This window comes from Daphnia pulicaria, chromosome 1 (assembly GCF_021234035.1).
Source record: "Daphnia pulicaria isolate SC F1-1A chromosome 1, SC_F0-13Bv2, whole genome shotgun sequence".
NCBI classification, from domain to species: domain Eukaryota; kingdom Metazoa; phylum Arthropoda; class Branchiopoda; order Diplostraca; family Daphniidae; genus Daphnia; species Daphnia pulicaria.
The window spans coordinates 31,065,281-31,087,471 of NC_060913.1; the positions used below are offsets into that span (position 1 = coordinate 31,065,281).

General features: G+C 43.9%; 2 protein-coding genes across 9 annotated transcripts in view; one reads left to right on the forward strand and one right to left on the reverse strand.

The window, feature by feature from the left end:
• LOC124340644 (vacuolar protein sorting-associated protein 13-like) overlaps nt 1-22,191 on the reverse strand; it is a 34,079-nt gene that overhangs the window by 2,572 nt on the left and 9,316 nt on the right. For 4 of the 5 annotated variants that reach the window (XM_046793250.1, XM_046793242.1, XM_046793268.1 and 1 more), the window contains 7 exons: nt 19,989-21,624; nt 19,704-19,922; nt 19,022-19,637; nt 17,817-17,931; nt 17,286-17,417; nt 16,987-17,145; nt 16,609-16,897 (listed from right to left, as the gene is read on the reverse strand). In XM_046793250.1, coding sequence (XP_046649206.1) covers nt 16,859-16,897; nt 16,987-17,145; nt 17,286-17,417; nt 17,817-17,931; nt 19,022-19,637; nt 19,704-19,922; nt 19,989-21,624 — 2,916 coding nt within the window. In that variant the 3' untranslated portion in view covers nt 16,609-16,858. Of the gene's footprint in view, nt 1-16,608; nt 16,898-16,986; nt 17,146-17,285; nt 17,418-17,816; nt 17,932-19,021; nt 19,638-19,703; nt 19,923-19,988; nt 21,625-22,191 lie in introns of those variants that run through there. The other variant, XM_046793259.1, reaches the window with a different exon arrangement.
• On the forward strand, nt 29-16,951 carry LOC124341545 (glutamate-gated chloride channel-like). 4 transcript variants are annotated; one of them, XM_046794568.1, is made up of 13 exons: nt 29-97; nt 185-665; nt 2,051-2,203; nt 7,438-7,550; nt 7,918-8,048; nt 8,131-8,198; nt 8,801-8,870; nt 11,290-11,443; nt 11,921-12,003; nt 13,087-13,221; nt 13,667-13,896; nt 14,935-15,138; nt 16,100-16,951. In XM_046794568.1, the coding sequence occupies exons 4-13, from the start codon at nt 7,486-7,488 to the stop codon at nt 16,334-16,336; spliced, it is 1,377 nt and encodes a 458-aa protein (XP_046650524.1). In that variant the 5' UTR covers nt 29-97; nt 185-665; nt 2,051-2,203; nt 7,438-7,485; the 3' UTR covers nt 16,337-16,951. The 4 variants fall into 4 exon arrangements, with proteins under 4 accessions (XP_046650524.1, XP_046650523.1, XP_046650522.1 ...); XM_046794567.1 differs by lacking the exon at nt 2,051-2,203; XM_046794566.1 differs by lacking the exons at nt 29-97; nt 185-665; nt 2,051-2,203 and adding an exon at nt 2,567-2,958.

Below are 22,191 nucleotides of genomic sequence, written 5' to 3' on the forward strand. Positions count from 1 at the left end.
ACAACTCCTGAAACTCCTAAACTCGCGATTGATAAGCATCCGGACATCGTTATGCATTAAATCATTGGAATGATTGATGGCTTCTCTTTTGTCGATGGTAATCAACACAGCATCACTTGTATAATTCAATTGTTAATGAGATTAAACTGATTTGATTTGATTTGGTTTAATTTTCCCGCAACAGGAGCAGCAAATGTAATTAGGTGGTTGCGAGAACACTTTGCAGCACTCTGGCGGTATGGTGACGATATAAATCATCCGTGATTGCGTTTACGACATCGCATAAAGTAGAAATTCCGACCGCCAGATGGTCCAACTTTGATGGTATCCATCCGGTCTGGCCGGCCCAAAAAGGGAAGAAATAAGCAAAATCTCAACCACGACTGCGCCGGATACGGTTGGTTGGCCGCCGCGAGTCTCAGCAGGATCGCTCCGGCGTAGAAGAGTCGACTGCCGGGCTTGTCCTACGGAAGAAATACGAAGAGGAGAGTGTGTTGAACAGAGGACCAAGGTGGCCGTATTCTCATCCGTTGGATGTGCCATCCTGAATTTAAAAAAAAAAAACCTCCTCGATCCGCATTCCGGCTACGACATAGTGACCTCCCCACCGGAAGAAAAACTCGAGTGCTGCGGTGGAAACCAACAGTTCAACACACGGCCAATAGGTAAGACAAAAATAAAGTTGAATCATTTCCTTGTTTTTGTTGAAAAAGATTGCGTGAATTCCGTATTATTCCTGCGGTCTATTTGTGCGATCTATTTGGGGTCTGCGCTATGCGGATTAAAAACCCCGGCACAAGCTCCCCCCCCCCCCTTCGGGCTAAGGTATTAAAATGTAACAGGATATATATGCAGGTCTCTCTCGTGTGGTGCATTGGTATAGCGGCGAATTGAGATATCGCGTCATGTCTCCGCGTATGTGAACGCGTGTTAGATATAGATAGGGAGAGAGAGACGGGACAGAATTTAGAGCGCCAGCCGTTGTGTTCATGCATATCTCATGATCGATCCCCGTCACACGCACACAGCAATCCTCTTTTTTAATTTTTGACAATGCTGCTCAACAGCTTGCGAGAGCCCCGTTGACAATTCTGACGCCTTTTTCTTCTTCTTTTGCCTGGCCACGCTCGATGAACTCTTGCTCGTTTTGCAACTTTATTTTGGCGCCCACTACCCAGCTGGACTGTCTTGTCTTTGCTGCCGTGTGTGTTCGTTTTCTGTCAATCAAACCGCGAGATGGTAGACATAAAGTGTCGATCCTTTTTATTTTTGGAAATGATTAGATTTTCGATGCTCCGGTTTGTACTCGCTGACGTCCGGTTCTCCATTACCCGCGCATACATAATCTAAATTAGTGGACGGTTAATGTCAAGTGTAGATTGCGGGATCGATGAGCGAAAAAACCGGAGGGGGGGGGAAATAAAATTTAAAAAGTTTTGGTAAGAGTTTGGTGGATAGGAAAGTTTGGAATGCAAAGCGGGCCAAACCAAACCTCTTTCTCTAATAAAAAAACCCTACCCCTCAACAACAACGACGTGACTCCTCATTCACTGGGCGCACTTTTTTTGGCCGAGGAGGATCGGCAGCTGAAACTTGCGTCATAACTGAAGATAACATAACATTTCGACGGGATAAAGTTTAGACTGTAGGCTGTCTGGCAGGCCGTTATTGCCTGACGTCTATATCGATAAATATTTCTCCCCACCACCACTTTTTCTCGGTTGGCTACCAACAAGATTTCTACGCATTCTGTCGCCAGACATATTGTCAAAAAATCTTGTTATGTATTTTTTGGTGGGAGGGTTGTGGCCGCTCCCATATCTATACAAGGGGGGGAAAATACTCTGGGAATGAAAGGCGAAATGGAGGGATCTATCTGGATCCAATATAAAGATGCGGCGGACACACACAGAAAGAAATAGAGCTGTAGTATATGTAGCGTATTTGTTATTATTAAGGAGATTCTTACATCTTCTTGTTCCATACTTGTATATCATGTCTCCTTTTTATTTCTCTTATTCTTATTCTTTGGGGTCCTTTAATACTCTAGACAGTCTCTGCTGCTGCACGGTGTCTGGTTTCCTTTGAATCCTCACGTCTTCGTGCATATCCGCCGTGTATATCCGCGGAGATTGACGGAGGGAGAACAGTAGAACGACGAACGAAGAAGAAGAAGGAGGAGGTATCTCTGTTTTTTTTCGAGGTGAGAAAATCAAATCTATACGAGCAGGGGTGTTTATGTATCTAATAACCAACCACCACCGTTACGATGGGCTTAAACACGAGCCTATCTATAACGGACACGTCATATTTATTCCCCTTTTTCTTTTATTTCGTGATTTGCGGAGCAGAAAGGCTCTGCTGATGTGTGAACCAAGCAGTACGTACTAGATCCCTTTTTTTGGGTGGTGGGGTCTCATTTTCTTCTTTCACGTTGGGCACACACGCAGTGTTTTTAGCGTGTGCCGGTTATCCCCACTGTGCTGTCGAATGACAAAAGCCTTTCTATCCCAACGCGCTCGTTACCACGTCCGTCAGTCAACTCTTGCGAAAAGAAAATGGGGGGCGTTTTCAATAGACGAAGAAAAAAGGAAATTCAGACGACTAGATGTGTGTCAGCTACTAGCCGAGAAAAGAAACTCCCACCATAGTTGTTGGGAGCCTTAGAGTGGAGATGTGTGTCCCGGCAGCAGCAGCAGCTTCTTGAAAATGTTCTTGTCGTCGACAGGCGCAGACGCGCAGAATCCTCTTCATCTTTTTTCGGTCGGTCGGTGGGGGGGGACTCTGTCTCGGGCGAAATCTATACAGCACTCGGTTGTTCATCTCTAACAAGACGGTCGATCGACACAACTAGTCTCGCGCCAGTGCCACACTCCACATCCTCGACATCGAAGGCGCTCTCGTTTCGGACTTAATATACTTTCTTCTCGTCGTCTGTTATACACACACACACACAAGGTAGGCCTGCCCAATTCAACGGATTGGTCCTTTTCTTATTTATTATTATAGAGCCAAGTGCATTGAGTCGACGAGCAATTTTTCTATTTCAAAGAAACTTCAAAGGATTTTTTTTTTTTTTTTTTTTGGCTTTTTCTTTTGTGAGTTATTTTTTTATGGGGATGCCAGCAGAGAGAAGAACTGCGTTCCTTCAATCATTTTCTCGCTTATTCACCCCGCAACCCACACATTGCCCATCAGAGCAGACTGTTCGTTTTCTCTTTTTTTCCTCCCCTCGTTCCAATCTGTGTATGTTATTGCATGAGCTTATATCCCCAATCCGAGTGACAGCGTCAGTGATGATAGGGAGCGATGGAATCCAGCCAACGAATTCCCTCCTCTCTCTGCGCACACACAAAAAAATAACAAATCTGACTCGTATTTTCTTCTTCTTTTTTCCCCAGCGTTCTAGTAGTTTCCCGACTACTAATCTTATTCCACTGCACTGCGACCAATCAACGGCTTTCAAATGAAGGCAAACAAAAAGATATAATAGCGACGTCCGTCTAATACGGGCCCAGGACTTTTTCATCAATGTCGGCTTGGCTAGCAAATGCGTGGGACGGTCACCATGTCTGAGAGAAAAATAAAAAGCCAAAGAAACTCCAATGATTATTCTGCCGTATTCTGCGCAGGGCTTACATTTATTATAGACTAGCGGATGGGGGTTGGGATGCATCAAAGCTTTGATCACGTCTGTGTCACGCCGAAAAAACTTTGTTGCATGTCTGGAATCTGGTGGGGAGGTCGTCTTATCGACCTCCACTTCCAAGAGAAAGTTTCTTCTTTTTAACAATTTTTAATCTCTCTGGAATCTTTGTGTGCGCGTATTGGCTTTTCTCTCTCTCTCTCGGTTTTGATTGTTTCCGAAGAAACATCTTTTTGATTGGTGCCAATGTCTCCCAGTCATCCAGGGATTTTTTGTTTTGTTTTGTTTCACTCCCTCCTGGATGTGATGGCAGATCCCAAACTGTCATCAGGATGCAGCTCTAGCGGTCGGGAGTTGCTTTTTTACACGACGTCCGCCCGGCGTTGTTTTTTCCACGATCTCGCCACCCCTCTACTTAATGGAAGTGGTCGTATTTTTTTGTGTTTTCTGGCTCTTTCTCTTTTTCCTGATGACAATTTCGATGGGCCAAGATGTCGATGCAGAGGGGAGGAAGAGGATAGAGACGCTCCTTACCTCACGATATCCACTTCGAGACTCGTTGGCACAAGCTTCTGTATAAATGGGGAAGGAGCGCTATAGGCATCACGACTCGCTATCGGATCGATGTTCAAAGTCGACCAATAAAGCGGATTTATGCTGCCACTTTCATCCGCTTCCGTAGCCAGTCAATCCGCACTATATTCAGTCTCTCTCTCTTTTTCTTCCTCTCTATATATACACTTTGGTGTTTTATCATCCCGCGGGACCTTATCCTAACGAGTTTGCCAGTCGCATGACCGCCCTCGCTACTAGCGTCTAGATCGTTTGCCCATCGACTTGCTGACTATGGCGACTTTTCTATCTCTCTCGCACACATACTATATAGACTTATACGACCAGATAACATTCTTCTCTAGCTCCTGTTTGAGCCCGTGATGCAATATCCCACCACCACCATCCGTAGTGTGTGCTCTGCTGTGCTGTGTGTGTGGCTGATCGATATCAAAATAAGAATTCAGATTTGATTTGGCAAGGCGTAGAGTAGAGTACATATAAGAATGCACTAAATTCAAAATACGACGTTCCCGGAAACATCATTTCCGGGGTTAACCATTGTCGGCAACATAATGGCCGTCCTCCATCCCAAATTATCGAGTCCTTTCAAGTCCTGCTCACTTTCTATTGCCCACCGCCAAGTTTGATTTATTTATTTCATAAAACGGAAATGATTATTCGACAAAAAAAAAGGCTACTTATTATTTCGTTGCGCCGAGATGATGTAATCACAAAATTGAGCTACGCAATCATCTAGATTGGGTTCGTTTCGGCGCTATTGACGGCCTACGGTGTCGTCGAGAGCCTGAACGGTTCGGCGAATCGTTGCTTCTGTGTAGAATTCAAATAACGGGATATCGATTTCCAACCGACGTAGTCACACGGTTTACGAAAAAACAAATAAAATAAAAGAAGACGTTTTGTTTGGTCTCTGTCCTACAACATTCAGAGTGTCTTTTTTTCTATGTGGTCGATATTGAGCTTGACCGACCGCTTGGCCGATTTTCTCCCGAAGCTTTTAACCTCCGACGACAGTGGCTGCTTCTGCTAAAGCACCAATTGGTCGACTTGGGGCTGGAAGGGCGGAGCGACTGCTGGACCCAACAACAACAAAAATAAAAAAAAAGTCGTAGTTGCCTTTTTGTGTAGTTGTAGTTGTTGTTGTCGTTGTTGTTGCCAGTCGTCAACTTGTCGATGCTTGTATAAACTCACTCGGACGATCAGAATGAACGGTCGGGAAAATTTTTATCGTCGACTGTTTTTCTCCGTTATCGACTTTGTAACGGCTGACGGGCCGCGCACTTGATTGGGTGGGCACGTCTAGGCCTTTTTTATATTTTATTTCTCAAGACACACGAGATATTGTCGGGAGAGAAAACTTTTTATCGTATTGGCGTCACGGTTTCCACGCAATCAATTCCGCAACGCCACACATACAAATGCCAGGGGGGTGGGGGTCAATCTGAATGTGCTGCGCACGGCCATCGTCTGAAAAAAGAAACCCAACCGTCCAGCAGTTGATGCTATACATCAAAAATAGGATTTTTATTTGCCTGCCGACGACTTTGTGCACTCTAGTCGTTTTCTTCTCCCGCGGGAACAATCAGCTGAAATGATCGGGGCAAACGATGGCGAGCTTGCCGCCGCCTTTGATGATGGTGTTGTAACCAAGTCGCTGGGCGGATCAACTTTCTGTCGAGCTTGCAGAGTCTCGGTCCGTGAAATGTCGACCGTCTTTTGTATACATAAAAAGAAGCTCGGAAGGGACCCCGATGAAGAGAGAAAAGAAAGAAGAAATTGATCTTGGTGAGCTGTATAGCATTGACCTGGAACAGCACAGGGTTGTTGGCACGGCGCCCATAGGGCACGCTCTCTCTCTCTTTCCATCTATACACTCTACACACACTTTGACTCTTTGGCATTCCGTTCTCTCTTTTCCGGCTTTTTGCATCATCCAATCGGTTTCATTCCTTTTCACTTGGTCTATAGCGAAAGAGAGGAGGGAGGGCCTTCCCTTTTCAACTCTCTCCGGGAGCTGCACCGACCGTTTTCCAATTCTCTTGAATCTCTTAGTAGATTCCTTCCGGTTGATGGATGGCCTTCCATTTTCTCAGCCGCGATCCATTCGATCGCTGTTTTTTTTTCGGATGCCTAGCGAGTTGCGCATCTCGTTTGCTATATGTAATGTCGTCCAGTGTGTACTCTTTTTAACATAAACATTCGCTGTCATCCGCACGTCGTTTTGTGTACACACACAACAGTTTTACATTTTTTCAACGCCACCATTCCGGCGACGCTATTTTTTTTCTCCCGGTGGCAAATTTTTGATTCATCGTCTTCGACGAGCGACGACGGCATTCAAATTTGTGACAACAACTTCTTCAATTTTCATTTTTTTATTCAACAAGCACAAGTAGTAAATTTAGAAAGCAAATACAAACGTTGCGTATAGAACAGAAAATCGATGATTGCGCCGAAACGCACCAACGTGAATTCAACTGTCAACTGTTTTTATTTATTTCTTTATTTGTTGTTTTATTTTTTCTTTCTCTCGTCTGATGACGACGACGGCCTCCCCGGAACGTCGGTTTCATCTTCTCTAGACGCCCAACAACGTATTCGCGGATGCGGAACTCTACGGAATTTTTTGTTGTTGTTGTCTCCTCCTCCTTCCAGCTTTTTTGGGGGGGTTTGTTTGTTTTGCCAGACTTCCTTCCGTCTGTTTCGCCGAGCTTTGATCAGCTGTTTTTTTTTAAGCCTTGCCCTATATTTACTTTAGCAAAGCTGAGCTTCCATTTCCCACCTCCGTTTGATTGAAAATTCTGTCGACTGTCCCAGGAGTGCGCCGTTCGTAAATTCCCAGGATTTTCTTCTTCTCAAGACCCCCCAGTTTGGACTGCCATCCACTTAGCGCGAAGCGTTTGGCCCGGCACAATCTCGTCTGTTGGGCATCAACACGGAAAACAAAATAGAAATAAAATAGAAATCGTTCTCGCACGTACCCCAGCAAACTTGCGTCTCCATAACGAGTCGTCATTTTTTATTTTTCGAGGGGGGTCCAAAGTTCTCTTGACGACGAAGAAGAAGAAGAAGAGGAGCAGATCCGTTTCAATTTTCTTTGTCTCTCCAGAAAGATGTCACGAAACTTTTCCTTGTTGCGTTTTTGCTCTTGACTCTCGGGCCCAAAGTTTCGATCCAATGTCGTGACGTGTTTCCTTTTTAATCACGATTTCCAGGAAAGAGGAGGCGGTAGAAGGTGGTGCCATCGGTTCAGCAGCGCAACGATGACGACGGCCCATATCCTGGCATTGCTGGCCGTCTTGACAGCTTGCTCCTTTCCGACGTCAGAGTGAGTACACACACACACACACAGTTTCAGCTCCTTTTGTGTATCAAAAACCCCGGCCATCAGCTGTCCAAGTCTATAGAAACAGACACAACTGGAAATGTTTTATTTTTCTTGTTCAACCTACACACACACAGAGAGGCCAGTAGGTCTCGTAGCCTGTGAAAGCGACTGTGTCATTCACGGTTGAAAGCATTTCCCAGTTGATGTCCCTGACTCCCTGAATTTCCGGAACGATGTTCCCCCCCATCCGACTGTTGGAAATTCTGGATCGATGATTCCATTTCCTTCTACGTATATGTCTCTCTCTCTCCTCCTTACAACTCTTATATTTCCTAATTTTTATTTCTGTTGAGGCGCTGCCACGCAGAGCCAACCAGAAACAAAATGGACCCAACAAGAAAGTCAACTTTCGTGAAATGGAGAAACAAATTCTCGACAAGATTTTGGGACCGGCTCACTACGATCGTCGCATCCGACCCTCGGCTGCCAACGGAACAGGTTAGACTTTGACCATCCAGATATTTCTTGTTCCTATACTTTTGGTGTTTTGTTAGACGTTTGTTTGCTCTTGTTGTTGCAGATGGTCCCACCATCGTCGACATCAACCTCATGTTTCGTGGCATCTCCGACATCAGCGACAACAAAATGGTAAATAGAACCCAACCCTTGACGGTTTGGCTAATGTGTGCTCAATCTGTTAAAAGCCGGTGAACCTCAACTGCTGCTGCTGCTGTTGTTGTGTGTATATAGAAACCTAAATAATAGCGTTGCATCAGAGCGGATAGTTTGGCTAGTATGTGGAAACAACTTCCAGCAAGTTCCACTTCCAATCCTGATGGATGCTGCGCTCTTGAGAGAAACTAAAAGGGGAAACTTGGAAGCCGGAAGGCTGCAACTTGACTCTATTTGATCTTATCCATTTAATTGTATCCAACGGCGAAACATTACAACAACAGCAGCAGCAGCAGCCATTGCTTTTGAAAAAAAAAAAAAAAAAAATAAAAATAGAAAAGTCGATAACTCCGTGAGTGCAGGACACACAGTTCGCAGTGAAGAGAATCCAGGATTAAAGGTCTTGGGTGTATAAGGAGCAAGTGTAGAGATGAAGAGTTCTTCTACCTTGCCACTTTGAATCCTGATGACTGACTCAAAGCTTCTCTGACGTCTGAGAGCGTCTAACTATTTTTAACGTGACCTTTTGATAATGAATTTAATTTGTTTGTTTGTTGTTGTTTTTTTTTTCAAAACAGCAATTCAGCGTGATCCTGACGTTTCGAGAAGAGTGGCTCGACGATCGCCTCAAGTTTGAAAATATCCAAGGTTATTGAGGTCCCCTCAAGCTTTTTTTTTCACTTGTAATCCCCGTTTATAATCGTTGGGAGCCTCATAATGACGTGCTCTTCTGAGGGAAGGAAGCGAGCCAGCGGATGTGTCGCTCCTTTTTTGCGGGAAAGGGCCTACTGCGAATGGATTAGATCCGCATTTCGAAGTGAGTGGGGCCCCCTTTTCGCTATCCGACGCGCTCTATTTATGCGAGTGTATATTTATAACAGCAGGTGCGGATTCATCCGGGCTGGGATCTTTGGAGGGGAGGAGTGCCAAACCTGCCGCCTTTCAGTAGTAGAGGGTCTCACTCGTGAGGCTCTAACGTCGAGTATTGATTAGACAAGAGAACAATTGAATCTTGTGTGCTGCAGCCCTTTTGCCCTGAGCGACGTTTTCCACGTACACTCTGCCGCAGACACTGCCTCTCGAACGAAATAGCCGGCGATATGAAAAGGCGAACTCACCGAAAGTTTTTCAGCTTCTCTCCCCTCCCCTTCTATCCTCACCCCGTAATATGTCCAATTAGGAGCCGCTGCTGGGCTTCATCATGCAACCCGGTTGTTACACTCCCCGTGTTGAGCTCTCGGTTCTCATCGACCAGCAACGCGGCCCAACACAAATCTTCTCCCTTTTTTATTTTTATTTTGGTAACCATCCCACCTCGAGGCTGTGGAGGGGGGCTCCCATGTTGGCGAAACATGAAACCGCTCTAAAATAAAATTTTACAGCTCTTAGTCTCGATTTAATTTCACCCGGTACATCTCTGCGGGCAGCAGCTCTATAGGGCTGCTGCTGGCGTGATCTTGGGCTGTAGTAACACTAGCCTAGTCGAATCTGACTGTCAAATCTGGGTGCTTTCATCTGTTATTACCGCCGAGTGTAGATCAATTCAGTCTAGGAACCCCTCTGGTAGTAGGCTCACCCCCACGATTATTTCCCTAACGTGGTTTGAATAAATATCTTTCGACTCGAAAAGGTTCCATCCACCGAAAGAAGTAACCCCTCCTCGATGAGACGTATGGCGCGTAATCAAAATATATAATGAGACGGGCGCTACATACACATACGTCTCGATCGATTGATCTCTGCGTACATTGGGGAATCCCCACGGCCACCGCCATCACAGATGTTAGGTTAACCGGACCGATCGGAATGATGATGTATTCCGTTATCAATCATTTTACAGTTCATCATCATCATCTTTTTTGTTTCTTCTATTTTTCTCTCTCCAACGAACACAATAACAGTCAATCCAACCAAGTTTCCATCGCACGCACGCACAAGAGTATAAAGTTTGTACGTAACCGTGGAATAGATTAATTCATTTCACCATCAAAGTTGCTTATTCAGTGCGAGAGTGCGCAGTCTAGCTAGCGCCGAGCGCAGTCGAGAACAATTGATGGTGATAAACGCGAATACGACCCCCCCCCCCTCTATCGCTCCGCTCTTATATACTTTGAAATGCTGTCCCAACTTACATTATAAATGAGTAAATAGTGAGAGAGGGAAAGAAAATCTAAGGGGCTTGGTGCGCAACTATGGGATTGAAATGATCCGTTAGTGGATGGATGTTGTGGCCCGCGTTGTTTGTGTGCGCTGGCGCGGGTGGAGATTTATTATCAAGGGCCTTTTTCAGCACTTGCTCTCGTGTTCTCTCTGCTCTTGTGCATTCGCCTCGATTGTTCCATATCGCAACTTTTCTCCCTCCTCATTTGGAGGTGGCCCTCGTCACTCTTCAACAGGCTGGAGAGAACAACCAAAAAAGAAAAAATCCTGGCGACAGATTTATTGTCGTGATTATATTACGACAGATTTCGTGGGATGATTGCGGTCGTAATTTAACCTATGAATTGTTTCATTTCTACCCCCCTCCCCTTACGCTAGCTGCGGTTATATATATACGATGGGGGTTATCATTCACGGTTCAAGGAAGCCGCGGGACTCGTGTTGGCGGAAAATCGGTGCTGGCAATGGAGCGCGATCCTTCCCCACGAAGCCGTTCGTTCCGAGTTTTAAGTGTCGTAACAAGGAAAAACTGCAATCGACTTGACAGAAAAGAGATTAAATTCCGCTTTGTCGAACTGATGGAAATTGTGGGTCCCCCGCCATCTTTCTCCAGCAACAATTGAAAACACGACGTTTCGGAGGTTGTTGGTGGCCGGGGCTTGAAATTATCACGGTTCAAGCGCTGGCTTCAACGACTGTCCTGTCCGCTCCATCTGGAATCGGGAGTGGAGTTCACGTCGACGGGTTATCTCGCCCAATGCATTTTCATTACGACTTTGCAAATCATTTCGCTTTGGATTAATTATATCTTCCCACACGCGCGTTTTTTTGTCGACTTGTCAACCTCGTCCCCACCGGATAAAACTAATGGATGGCCTGGGTTTGTTGTTTGTGATTTTGTTTCCAGGTCGGATGAAATATCTCACTCTCAACGATCCGAGCAAAGTGTGGATGCCGGACTTGTTTTTCTCCAACGAACGCGAGGGACACTTCCACAACATCATTGTGCCCAATGTCTACGTGAGAATCTTCCCAAATGGATGGGTCTTGTACAGTATCCGGTAAGATCGTTGTGTGCTGTGTTCACGTCGCGCTATACTCTTATTTGACCACCGGAATAGTCGCCATCTGTTCCACATTCTACGAATCTTTTTTTTTAAATTTCTTTTACGCACGAAATGTGAATCATGTGACACGAGCCATTCCAACAATCCTTGACCTGTCGTTACGTAAAGTCGTGGGGGACCTTTAGTTGATTGGTATTGCGGGAATCTTTGTTAAAACGGGCGGATATTTCTCAGTCATCAAATATGTTGAGCGGGGTAAGAGAATTGATCCTATAAGCGTATATAATAGAAGATATAAGGGTCGATAAATCTTATTGAGCTCACGCCGACGACATCCATCGGCAATTGAATAGCGCGCCAGCCTCCTTGCAGAGGATGAAAAACGATAGAAAGTGTGTGTCTTGAAAGATAAACTGTTTTCCACTTCTAATGGATTCTCTTCTCCTGTATTTGGATTCCTTCTTCCAACAGAATTTCTCTGACGCTCTCGTGCCCGATGAACCTCAAACTGTTCCCGCTGGATAGACAAACCTGCTCGCTATCCATGGGCAGCTGTAAGAAATCTATCCTGCCTTTTATTTGTGATCTATACAAATATCTTTTCGTTTCTCGTACTGGTCTCTTGTCAGATATTGATTTCAATTCTCCCTTCTATTCTTCTCTTCTTCTCTTCTTCCCTGTTGTCTTTTTGGTGTGTCACGTTGCCTTTTACTTGTTCCCATGAAAAAGGCGGATGAACTTTTTTTTTTGTCTGAATTCGTGATTACTTGTGAAGTAGAAGAGCAACGTCTGCTTCCACATCGCTACTGGGTTTTTTCTTTTCTTTTGTTTCTTTTCTTTTCCCCGCCCGACTGAGTTCAAGAGGCTGGGCGGATGACCAAAATAATGCATTGAAGGAGATATGCGAGGTGCTGAGCAGTTTGCGTGGGCTAGAAATTTCAGTTATTCTGTCACGTATAGAAGCTCAAGGGACTCTCATCGCATCATGACGTTGCCAACACTCGAGTAGCCGGATATCTTGTTTGCTTCTTTTGTATGGTGAAGATTTGTGATGAAGCTTTTCCCCCTCCCCTTCATCTCGGTACAGCGAGTTCCATCGAGCTCCTATTGTCGCATTTACCGTTAGAATGGTACACGCGACTACACAAAAGTACAAAACACAGGGTCAATAAGTACCGAGTCTCCCCGATATCGATTTCGTGTTAAGGCATGATGCTGGCTTTCTTTCCCTCGGCATTGCTCTAGTTGAATACCATCTGAGAGAAGAGCGGCATGTACATATTATATTATCAAGAATATTACGTCTTATTCTTGTTCATATCTTTTCTTTTCCACAGTCTCCTTTTTTTTGTTGTTGTTCCTTCCCATGTTGGTGCTCCATTTTACTTTTGTGCTTATTCCATTTCCATCCTATTACTTATACAGCTAGAGACACCCAATGGGGATGCCTTATAGCATGCAGTCGCCCGAACGGAAACTTTATATTCTTCCTTTCGTATTTGATTTGTCTTTTTTCGGGATATTTTCTCCCAGTCCCTTTCGTGCTGTTCACTTATTTTATTTATTTTTTATTTATTTATTAAATTTTTGTTTTTCGTTTTGATGATGAAAAACTATACTTATCTATGAATATGCAGACGGATGGACGACGGACGATTTGGTTTTCCTATGGCGAGCCGGCGATCCAGTGCAAGTCGCCAAAAATCTGCAGCTGCCGCGATTTGCTCTCGAGAAATTCAAAACGGACTCGTGCAACAGCAAGACCAATACAGGTTAGGTCGATAGACTACATGTTTTCACAAATTCTTGACAATAAGCACAATCCTGAACCGGTTAAAAAAAAAGTCCATTATATAGTACGAGAAGTATATATATACGGTACAGTACACAATCCCCTTCGCCTATAACATACGTGAAAGAAATGACGTCAATGCTGCTGGTTACAACCAACTCATCAATTGATCCTGGCAACTCCATCCACAGCTTCTTATATCTGTGCTGCTGCTGCTACATTTCCAATGGCAAATATTAATATTGATCGACGTCTTGTCGGTCTCATTAGCGACAGATATTGCCCATCCGGCATTTTGTTTGTATGCCGACGATATCTTACAAGGAAGCGCATCTTAAGGGCACACAAATAGATCCTCGTCGTCATCTCGGTTAGTGGACCGTGACAAATCGGATTATATTCTCTTCTTCCGTATATTATTACAGGAGAGTACTCGTGCCTGAAAGTGGATCTCCTGTTCAGAAGAGAATTCTCCTACTACTTGATTACCATCTACATTCCTTGCTGCATGTTAGTCATCGTATCATGGGTGTCTTTCTGGCTGGACGCCAACGCAGTGCCGGCTCGTGTATCGCTCGGAGTCACCACCCTACTCACGATGGCCACCCAAACGACCGGTATCAACAACTCACTTCCGCCAGTCTCCTACACAAAAGTAAGTATCATTAGTTTCCATTTGCGGGGCTTTTTTAAAGGCAGCAGCATTTTACACACACACATATACAAAAGTTGCCGAAAGGGGCCCAGGAATTTTATCGAGACAAAGAAGACAAAAGAACTTGGATATTGTAATAAATTTCTATGGGGTTGAGACTGTATTTGATGCGATCGATACGCTGTTCACCGGGGCAACTTTCTTTCACTCGACATGAGAGAAAGCAAACTATAAGAGATATTCACGCATTTTTCTCGCGTTGAGATGCTTCAAAGCGCAGCCTGCAACACTGATAGCGACTCCATCAATGCTGCCTTTTTTCTCTTGACTGATCATATTAAGTGCAATGCCGATAAGACTTCACGAGGGTTTCCGTGGCTACGATAAGCGACTCCACGACCCGTTGCTCTACTCTATAGGGGAAATGTCAAGTGTTTTTTTTTTGTGTGTGCTCCGAAACGACTTTCAAAGTTGCGCATTTTGAATCATCCTTTATTGTTGTTTTTCCCCGCTTCAAATTTTTCAGATTTCTGAGTGATAATTCCACCGACAGAGCGGAATGTCTGATAGAATCGGCTATCCAATAGACGGGGGGGGGGATTCATTATTTAATGTGCCGATTACGTGTCAAGTTGGTAGTACATTGTCGCATAGCTGCTTCTTTAAGTTATGCTAATAATCTCGACTCAACTTTAAGTGAAGCATAGTTACTATGAGATTCCATCCCAAGTTTTTCTTTGATGGTGCAGCGTCGAGTTTTCTAGAAGCTTTGATGGGTAGTTTCATTATTCGAGGGGAATGTTACACGAATATCCGGTCGCGATTGATCAACTCTATCAATATGTACAGTTCGAAGACTGGGGTCGAATCGTCATTGTGCATATTTGCCAGTCATATAAATTGCAATCCCTGTGTGTGTGTGTGTGTGTGTGTGTGTGTGTATGTATTGAACGCGCAATAGATTCCAAAAACAGGAAATGCAGATAATCGATTCGGAAATTGAATTTTTTTTTGTTATTGATGGATTGATTTGCACAGGCCATTGACGTGTGGACTGGTGTATGCTTGACGTTCGTCTTTGGAGCGCTGCTGGAATTTGCCCTCGTCAACTACGCTTCGCGATCCGATGCGCATCGGGAGAAGATGAAAAAACAGCGCAAACAGTGGGAAATGGAACACCAAGCTGCTTTAGATGCTATGGCCGCTGACGGTCTTCTTGACGATCGCAATTCTTTTGCTATGGTAAGTGGCACGATTTTTTTTAAAATTTCAATTTCCTTGTATACGAGCAACAACTGACAGAGGCCGGGCGTGAATAACCAATGATTTTAGTCGTGGGGTGAGGTTCAAATTGTGATTGAAATCCGTTTAGCAACTGTACAAATGACGAAGAGTCGCAGTAATACTATTTGACGATCCGAATATTAGCGTTGCTACGAGAGAGTAGTTTTCACTTTTTTTTACAGGATGCGGCATCGATCGACCGTAATTTATTTATGAGTAGAACGTCTCTAGAATTTAGTTTACCTGCGCACGTAGGCGGGCTGGCTGGCAACAGTTTTGGTCCAAACTAAACTATGACGACTTTTCTTTTCAATAAAACTTGTAACATATTCAAGAAACTATTTCATTAGAGAAAAAATTGTTAAAATCATCGAAGAGAAAGAGGATTTAAATAATGAGAAAAACGGATAGTCACATGACAAACTTCATAAATTTTGTATTATTTTTCAAAGCAAACTAAGAAAAAACTAAAATTGAAGTATTAAAATCAATGCTGAGTCGGCCTAGCTAATAGTAGGTCGAAGGAAAGAAAGTATATGGAGCCTATGCCTATGCTATCAGATTCGTGCCTTTCGAAACACCAGTTGGCCCATTAGTTAATCATTTGATGCTGCATTTCATATAGTATGATGTTCATAAAGTTAGAAAAGTAAACTTTGGTTGAATAACTACTCGGAATTCACGTATTCATCACATATTTACTTGGAGGTTGGACTCGATATCTGTCATCAACGCAATATTTCCAAAGAGACTGATAAACTCACAGACTTAATTATGAACATGCAGGGAGACTATAAATGTAGAAAGTTTGATTTTATCATAAACTAGATCACGAGCTGGATGGAAAAAAAAAACCCTACGTGAAAGAACTGCTTTAATTAACTCATGGTTTTTTTTTTAATAATTTTTGTTCATACAGAAACCGCTGGTTCCAGCTAGTACCGAAGTCATCTTCATGGAAGATGGACGTGATCGTAAGCAGCAGAGAAACGACGGTATGCCAACAGAAACGTTTTGTCGCACCTGGATAGGTACGTACACGTTGCGATCGAAACGCATCGATGTCATCTCCCGCATTATTTTCCCCCTAGTATTCGCTGTGTTTAACATGGCTTACTGGAGCACTTATCTCAATCAAGACGATGATACGATTTAATATAATAACACGTCTCTCCTTTCCATTCCCAAGAAAGAAAGAAAACAAAATTGTAACCAAATTCCATGTCCGTTTTTTCCGCAATAAGAATTTCATTGCACGTGGTGTTTACGTTATGTAAGCAGTTTTTCAATAATTGTAGTTAAATTTTACGCTCTTTTTAACTGTTATTTGTATACAGTTGACTAGTCATTTAACTCTTTTTCCATTTACGTTGGTGTTGAAGGAGATTTCAACACTAAAGTAGCCTAGCGCAATCATTTTAGATTCAGTCGACATCTTAATATCATATTAAACTGAAGCTCACAGTAGTTGAACGAGTTATTTGCGGACGGTCAAAGATTTTGTAGCTTGAGAAAGGATTAAATATTCAAAAGCTGAATTTGTATCAACGACATAACAATATAAATTAAAAAAAAAAAATGACATGACTACCAAAGTAAGCAAACGTTTCTTAACTGACAAATTTTTAACGGCGGTGTAAATCGTGTCTGTCTTCTTTGCAATTCATCTTCCGCGTAGTTACGATTTCATTATTTGTTCCACTTTTCTGCGTATCATCTGTTAATCGATAAAGACGAATACTGTTAAAATACATTCAATCGTACAAACTGACACGTCGAATTCTTCTAAATCTCTTTACTTATTACCTCGCATTTCTCTTGAGATTGAATGGCAACCAACTTTCCACTCTCGCTGCTCGTGAACAATCCCAAGACTTTCTTGTTGTTGCGTAAGGGGATGTACAATCCGTGGGGATTCGATTGGGGAGGTTGGGTTAGCTCTTCCCACGTGTGGCTCCACTCGACCTATTATCCAAGTTTAAATCGATACTGTCACTATAATAAAGTAAAGAATCTTTTCACAGCGCTAAACAAAAGTCTTCGCGTGAAACACCTTTCTGTGAAGCACACAAGGCAGAACGGATAAGAAAAGAGATCAAACGAACCTGCCATTGCCCAAAGAGATCGTGCGACATGAGCACAAGTCGACGATCTGTTACTAAAAGAGTCATTTTAGTGTCCGTCACTGCATGGTCCACATAATAGTCCGTCTTGGAAAACCGCCCTTTATCCAGGATCTGCGGAAAATAAAGAAGAAAAAACGGCGAAATGAGCAAACGTCGAGTAAATCACTTAACCGGTTAGTACAATCGAAATACACTGAGCATTTAAGTTAGCTTCATTTCAAGATAGCAAGAGAACTTGTAGTAATGTGTAAGCAGAAACGAAGGCTTAATTTTAGCCTTCATTTTTGAAAGTTCACTACATTCCAGAGACTTCAATAATACACTTCTTCGACTGCTCAACAATGTAGCAATTATCACACGATCAAACAACTTCATATTACAAAGCGGAAGCGAGTTATAAGGGACATTCTAAGGACCCTTTCTTTTCCTTTGATCAAAATGTTCAAAGACGAGCAACAATCAATAAAGAAATTCGATCACGGACAGCGTAAAAAGTACCACACAACTTACCTTTAGTAAACAATCCCCGTCGGCTTGGTAGCGAATATAAGGTCTAACGATTCCATCCGGATGCAGAAAACGTGGTGGACGCAGGCGTGACAACTCCTCGGTGACATCGGCAGCTCTAGGCAAATTTACGGACATTTTAGATGATAAATAGCGGATCATTATTTAAAAAGGAGAAGGAAGTATTTAAATAACGGCCCTCTTCAGTGTATATATCACGGAAACTTGGGTAGGTTATACTGTGTCAGTTTCTTCTGAACAATAATGGAATGAATAAAACAGGAACCCTAGCTCGTTCGTTACAGCTACGTACCACACATGATGTCGTAAAACCCAATGATTTATAGCGGATAAGGATCGAGAAAAAAAAACTGTTACGGGTCCCCAACAATAGACAGCATTTGAAATAAGAAACATCTCCACAAAAACCAAATACCATTTTTAATCAAAGCTATAAGGACAAAGACATTAGTAACAAGCCCTAACATTAGCCAACGATTCAATCATCAGACACACAAGGGGGCTACGACTGAAACAAGTAAGGAGATCGAATGAAATCAGCCAAGACTAAGAACAGACCTAGAGACTGAAAAGGCCTAGACGTTCACAATCATTTCCATTGCCAAGACGACGACGACGACGACGGCTCAAAGAAATGTAGGAGACGTGCGGAGAATGTTGGGGGGAAGTTCTGTTTCTTGTACACTATTGATGTCGAAAAAGATATGAGCAATAATCGACTTTTTTTTTCCCTTTTTTTTTCCTCTGCACATGCACAACAATGTCGTCACGCTTAATTTGCTGCTCCACAAGATATCCAGCAGAGTTCATGAAAGGGGAAAAAGAACCTCGAATTTTGTCTTTATTGATTTCTTGTAGACTGCAGCGGCTCCACTTTCCCATCAGGGATGCAAGTAAATATTAAAGCTCTTTGCAAGCCTTGGCTTCAATACGAATAGGGTCGATAGAAACAACAGTCTCGCCCATTATGATTCCGCCATGCTCAAATGTTTTACTTTCCTCGGCTGCTTACTCTACCGCGGATTCGTCTTCAAGAATGTCGACAGTTCCATAAACCATAACCGCGCAGAGGTTTACTCTCTTTGAAAGCCCCAAGAATAACAGATGGAGGGAAATGTGGTCTACTCGCTAATGGTCTAATGGACAACGTTCGGCAAAGAGGGATTGGAGATTTTCTTAGGACTTACTTTTTCATGGCGTCCAGTGATCCGCTAGCAAAGTCGGCGATGGCAGCAGTCGGCCGAGCCACGAGTCCCACCATGCCTTTGCCGATTCCTGCGAAGAAACCTCCTACTCCTTGCTGTTGGGCTCCCTCGATCGGACGCATCACAACTCCTGAAACGCCTTCCACGACGCCCATAAAAAGGCCTTTGCCTCCAAGGGCTAAATTTTCTCCAATGTCTGCGGGACGACGCCGCAAATCTTCTCGTCGGGTCTTCTGATAGTCTTTATCGAACGTTAAGTACGACAGACTCTTTCCTATGGTGCCGGCGATCCTGGATCCTGCTCCAGCCAGACCACCAATTGTGTGTCCAACGAGACTGCGGGCACCCAATGCTAGGCCTTCCACAAACTCTCCAGGTCCTTGAATTGCACCTTGGAAAGGTTCGTAAAAGAGTTGCTCGACGCCTTGTGATATTCCCAGGGCTAGTCCAAATGGATTCCCAATTACATCTAATCCAAAGACTAAGACGTAGAACTGCTTTGCAGCTTGGCCAGTGTAATGCCATTGTAGGTCTTGGGCCAGCTGCTGCCAGCTCAAAAAGGTGTCGTTGCGCTCGAAAAAGCCCAGGCGGAAGACAACTGTAGGTTAAAAATGAATGGATGTGTTAACGAAAGTTTGATGAAAAGAGGTGATTTCGGCATTACCATCTTGAACTTCCGTCAAGCTGACGCCGACGCTTTGTAGAACCAAATTGAGCAGCTGACTGGTGGGATTATTACTGCTTTGTTGTGCTGAAGAACTAACAGCGCCATCGGTCCCAGTATTGGAGAAGCTGAGATGAATCTTCAATGGGGACAGGTGTAGCATCTTGAAATAGTTTTCAGGGGCTTTGTTGTTGAGCAAACGAGTCCTCTCGTGCAATCCTAGAAGGGAAAGAATAACGAATTATGATAATAACTAAACACTGGCCATCTTTTAATTTTTTTTACCTCGTTTGGCAGATAGAATATCCAATTCGACGTTATGTTTGTGTTCCAATTCAGATACGAGATCACTTTCATTCGCCAACAATGATCCCACTCCGTTAATCAGCGACATATCGGCGCGAAAGTGGCACTCTTGCACCAGCAATTTAAAGTACTCGTATTGTTTGACGTCAGTTTGCTGTCCAACTAATTCGACGATGCTGATTTCCACAAACGGATGCGGAATGGATTCGGTGGCAATGCTACGAGGGGGAGGAACAGGAGCAAAGACGACGGGAAAGACACAATCTTCCAGCTGATTATCGATCTGTAGTTTGTTGAGACGGGCATGAATAAGTCGTCGATTGCAATATGTCTCGAACAGTAACTCTACGCCGGATCGGTAGCTTCTCCGAAGTAATCTTTCTTTGGGCTTGTAGACTTTAAGTTCTTTGAAGTCGACTAAAAGGCGACCGCCATCCAATTCCCGTCGGCTGTTGGTCGGGATATTTGCAGACAAATTGCGCATGTATTGCTGGAAGGCCTCCTCCAGCATTATGTTGTGTCGTACAATCATAGCGCGGTAGATCGGTTGCATCGTATTCATTTTGGCAGTCTCCCAGATGATACCCGAGCTTGTGATTCCGGCATAGAGAATTTCCCGTCGATGCACGTTGTCCACTAACGAGACGCCAAGTCCGTGAAGCGATATAGTGACGCTCTGCTCAACTGGTTCTGCTGTGCTGACGCTGCGCTGCTGGAAGGCGAGCATTTTATCATCGGTGAACAACAGGACGCGCTGTCTTCCGTGCAGGAAAGAAATCCATTCCAAAGAGCCAGCAGGGCTGTCAAAAGTGCCACTGGCACTCCGCGTGACGTCGCGACCACTAAACTCGCGTTTGAAGCCACAACTACCCCATGTTAAGTTTCTTGCTCCATTGGGCTGAAGCCAAGTGTAGTAGGCAGCGTGATGCGGTCCAAGCTCCATACAAGTTGATCCATCGTTTGATTCACTGATGCTCACAGATATTTGGGAATGATTGACCAACAGAAGAGGTGCTCGACCGTCTTCGTATGGGTGGCAGACAATAACGACGGACGACTCTGAAACCTGAAAGTCGACGAAGAGCCCACCGTAGCCGTTGTTTAGCCGTAATAGCGTGGGTTGCGGATTGTCCAGTGATAAGGCGAGTGTCTCCTCCGTTGTGCCGGATACTCGGAAAATCATCCATTTTTGCTGAAAGTGTGGCCAAAACGGAAGAGATTGGCTCGATGTAACCGACAGCCAGTCTCGACGTGTTGTGGGCGTCGGTGATCGAGGGCCCACTTCGCGTACTTCATAGACGTCAATATCAAACGGAGCCAAATTGGAGATAATATAATACGGCGTGAAAATGACTTGCTTCGTTAACCCTTCGTGGCTGAGTTGAATAGTACAGCCTAATTGGTAACACAATGGGTTTTCGCCATCCCCCTCTTCCGTTTTGCAGGTCACAAGGCCCGAGCTACCAGCCACGTCGAGAGAAAATCGATCCGACCAATTTGAATCCTCGACACGTATCATGGCAGTCTTCTTTTCGAAGAAAGATTTGGGTCGAAAGGAAAATAACACAGGGTCCTGCATGTTCTCGGGATGATAAATACAATTGTCTTCTTCTCCCTATTGATTGAGTGAGCGGAAAAAAAAGAGAAAAAAGATTGATCATTGGGTTAGCCTAGGCGGATCAATAAAAAAAATAAAAAAATAAACGCGCATACACACATACAAGCGACGCTTTGATTCGTAACTTGAAAAAAGAAAAGAAAAACATGACGAGGCATGATCAAGAAGACATAAAGCAGCACTCAAAGCAATCAACACTACTACATTTCGCAGAACTCGCGGGACGGGATTAAAAGCCTAAATTTTTTGGACCGACATGGGTAAACATATTCAACTAAAGACGCAAGAAGGGAGATGATGTCTTTCGCAAGTTCTTTTGTTCTCCCCCATTTCTATCCGCTTTCGTAGAGACAAGACAAAAGTTAGAACGCGAGTTAATATTTGAGCATTTAAAACAAAGCCGACAATATTAAGACGGTTGTAACCTCAACATTACGACAACTTCTCGAGAAAAAAGCGGAGTACTACCCAGTCATTAAAAGCTACACACAAAAGAGAGTCGAGGAAATTCACATTACTTTATGTGATTATAGGGAACAACATTCTTTAGCATTCCAGCGTTCC

What these genes read in the sequence shown, in the direction of transcription:
- LOC124341545 (XM_046794568.1), top strand. Translation starts at nt 7,486, where the DNA reads ATGACGACGGCCCATATCCTGGCATTGCTGGCCGTCTTGACAGCTTGC. An exon ending in ACATCAGCGACAACAAAATG is followed by an intron (nt 8,199 to 8,800) that starts GTAAATAGAACC and finishes TTTTCAAAACAG; the next exon opens with CAATTCAGCGTGATCCTGAC. An exon ending in CTCGCTATCCATGGGCAGCT is followed by an intron (nt 12,004 to 13,086) that starts GTAAGAAATCTA and finishes ATGAATATGCAG; the next exon opens with ACGGATGGACGACGGACGAT.